At 44.1% G+C, this 2,893-nt stretch overlaps 1 protein-coding gene across 1 annotated transcript; it reads left to right on the top strand.

Annotated features, from left to right (window-relative positions):
- Window positions 1–498: 498 nt before the first annotated feature.
- Window positions 499–1,542, top strand: LOC115666763 (histone H3.2-like). The gene has a single exon (XM_030588425.2). The coding sequence runs from the start codon at window positions 875–877 to the stop codon at window positions 1,283–1,285; it is 411 nt and encodes a 136-aa protein (XP_030444285.1). The 5' UTR covers window positions 499–874; the 3' UTR covers window positions 1,286–1,542.
- The last annotated feature ends 1,351 nt before the right edge of the window (window positions 1,543–2,893 follow it).

Here is a 2,893-nt window from a genome sequence, read left to right as displayed (position 1 = left end):
GATCTGAACCTTATCGGAAGCATCGCTACGCCAATTTTGTAAAACTCGCAAGTCGTTGTCGACGAGGGCAGTGCTACCTAATTAACAAGAGTTGTGGTGACTGCGTCAGACCATAACTAGGGTCGCTCGACCCCCCACCATCTCGCGTCCCGCCCTCCCTCTCCCTCGATGGTGACCGATGGCGAATCCGCTCCAGACAATGGCTAGTCATGGCGGATGCCCATGCCCTGCCCTTAAGGGACACGGTACCGTCGATGCGGCAAACTCAATTCCTCTATCTCTCGTTCTTTAATTTTTTTTAAATTATCTTAAAAGATGTTGTGGAGTTTTTCGACATAGCATTTCTCTTGCAATAAAAAAATTTAATATTCTCTTCATCGTTTAATGCCGAATAATTTTCAAATTTTCCCCTTTATTGAAGAGAGAGGTTAACCCTTCCAAAAATATTTGTCAAAAGAAAATTAAATTTGGCCGGTCAAAAATTCCACACCCCAAAAGAAAAATCCCGCTTCGAACCAAAAAAAAAAACACGCCCACATCCCGCGCGACGCTTCCATCCAGGCGCATCCCCCATTGGGCTTTCCACCGTCCTCGCGGATCGCAATCCGCGTGACTCCAACCACGAACGAATCTCGCCTGTCCAATCCACCCGCAATCCAACGGCCGGATCTCCTCCCCTCTCCTCCGAAAACATTTTCAAAATCCCAAAACTTTTTCCCTCTCCCGCTTCGCTCTCTTCTTCTTACTTCCTCCTTTATATATCTTCCTCCTCCGCTCGCAAAAAACCACCAGATTCAACCCGCTTTCTCTCTCAATTTTCCCGAGAAAATTCAATACCCAGAGAAAATGGAAGAAGGAAAACTTGCTGATCGGCATGGCCCGCACAAAGCAGACGGCCCGGAAGTCCACCGGCGGCAAGGCCTCGCGAAAGCATCTGGCCACCAAGGTGGCCCGGAAGTCGGTCCTAGTGACCGGCGGGGTGAAGAAGCCGCACAGGTTCAGGCCCGGGACGGTGGCGGTGAGGGAGATACGGAAGTACCAGAAGAGCACGGAGCTGCTGATCCGGAAGCTACCCTTCCAGCGGCTGGTGCGGGAGATCGCCCAGGACTTCAAGACCGACCTTCGGTTCCAGAGCAGCGCCGTCGCTGCCCTCCAGGAGGCGGCGGAGGCGTACCTCGTCGGGCTGTTCGAGGACACTAACCTGTACGCCATCCACGTCAAGCGGGTCACGATCATAGCCAAGGACATCCAGCTCGCCAGGAGGATCCGGGGAGAGAGGGCTTAGTTATAAAGGGGAAAGGGTTTAGATCTTTGTCATGTTGGAGGGTGTTTGGTTGTAGGCTTGATTATGGAGACTTTGAATCGTTGTTATGTAGATGTACATCTTTGGGCATTAATGGAATGTGGGTTTGCTTCGCTTTCTTTGACTTTCTTGCAAATTTTGGTGCTTTTCAGTATTCATGGGTTTGATCATGTGAATTGATGTTCTTGGAAAACAAATTTAGCGATGAATTTTGTCACGAACAATTAGGGATGAATAATTAGCGACGAATTTTGCCACGAATAATTAGCCATGAATAATTAGGGATGAATTTTGCGACGAATAATTAGCGACGAATTTTGTCACGAATATATTTCGTCGCTAAATTTTGCAACGCCGAACTGGAGACGAAATTTTTTTCATCGCAAATTCGTTTAGCGACGAATTTTTTTACTTTTTTCGTGGCAAAATTCGTTGCTAAAACCTACTTTTTTTGTAGTGCGCCAGATTTTAGGGAAGCTAATCCTACCTACAATTCCTATAATGGACCACTAATTTGATGTAACGTGTGTCAAGTTTTAAATCAAGTCTTTTGTGACATCCATCGTGTGTTACATCAAAGCTTTTCTTGACATTGTCGTCCCTAATCTCCATGGTAATATTCTTTTAAGAGTTTTATGACTTTGAAGTCGAAAACGAAGCTTGGACTAGAGATAAAGGCCATGGGTCTAGAGGCCAACTAGGCATGTCTATGTCAGCCTTTCCCGAAAATGGCAATTAGAACAAAATGAGAGGTAACTAACCAACTTCTAGCTATTTGTGCAAGCATTTTACAATTAAGAAGCACGTTTTGAGAAATATTTACCATCCAAAAAGAGGAAAAAAGGAGCCTTTGTCTAAAGTAATGCGTTAAGAAAAGATAAATGTATAGAACCTTTCAACGAGACAGTACTTTTTCAACTCTCTCAAAATTGAATCTATTCCAAACGTATATGCTAGTTGTGCCTAAGGGAACATCGGTTGAAGTAGATTCTTCTCCCTTACCTTTTGAACTCTATTTCCTTCCCGTATTGTTACATTGAGTAAAGGATGGTTGTTTGATTGTCCATCGCTCCTAATTAGGTTGAGACCGAGTTTGCAAGATTTTTTTAGGACAAAAAAGTCAATGGAGTGTTCGAACCTTGATACATTGTCTTTGTGGAGTTACCAAAACTCGAGGTTGCTCTCAACTTCCTAGCAAACTAACCTTTCCATATCTAGTGGAACGGCCAAGCGCTCTGGAAACTCAGCCAGTGCTATGGACATGGATTGCAGTGATAGCCTTAACCGTAACCCTCATGGTCGTTGGCAACAAATGTTGCGAGGGCTAATAGCGATACATAGAGAAAAGAAGTAAGAAGAAGAGAACGATACGCACGATAATGAAATTTAATAGATAATCGAAAACAGAGATCTTGAGTACTATTCAAAATTCAGAAGAATTATGTGAGGGGGCCATTGAGCAGCTAGAAAAAGCCCAGGCCCATTTATGGAAAGTGGAAATGGAAGTGGAATAGTTTCTAGTGAATGGATAATCTGACATAGAACAAGAAAAGTTGAATTTGATTAATTCAACTTATAAGACCTTGGAAC

Source organism: Syzygium oleosum, unplaced genomic scaffold (genome assembly GCF_021117445.2).
Source record: "Syzygium oleosum isolate NSW1041296 unplaced genomic scaffold, Sole_v2.1 Sole_v2.19, whole genome shotgun sequence".
NCBI classification, from domain to species: domain Eukaryota; kingdom Viridiplantae; phylum Streptophyta; class Magnoliopsida; order Myrtales; family Myrtaceae; genus Syzygium; species Syzygium oleosum.
The sequence above is the reverse complement of the archived record's forward strand: the minus strand, read 5'-3'. Positions and strand labels throughout refer to the sequence as shown.

Coding starts and splice junctions, on each gene's coding strand:
- LOC115666763 (XM_030588425.2), top strand. CDS start 875: ATGGCCCGCACAAAGCAGACGGCCCGGAAGTCCACCGGCGGCAAGGCC.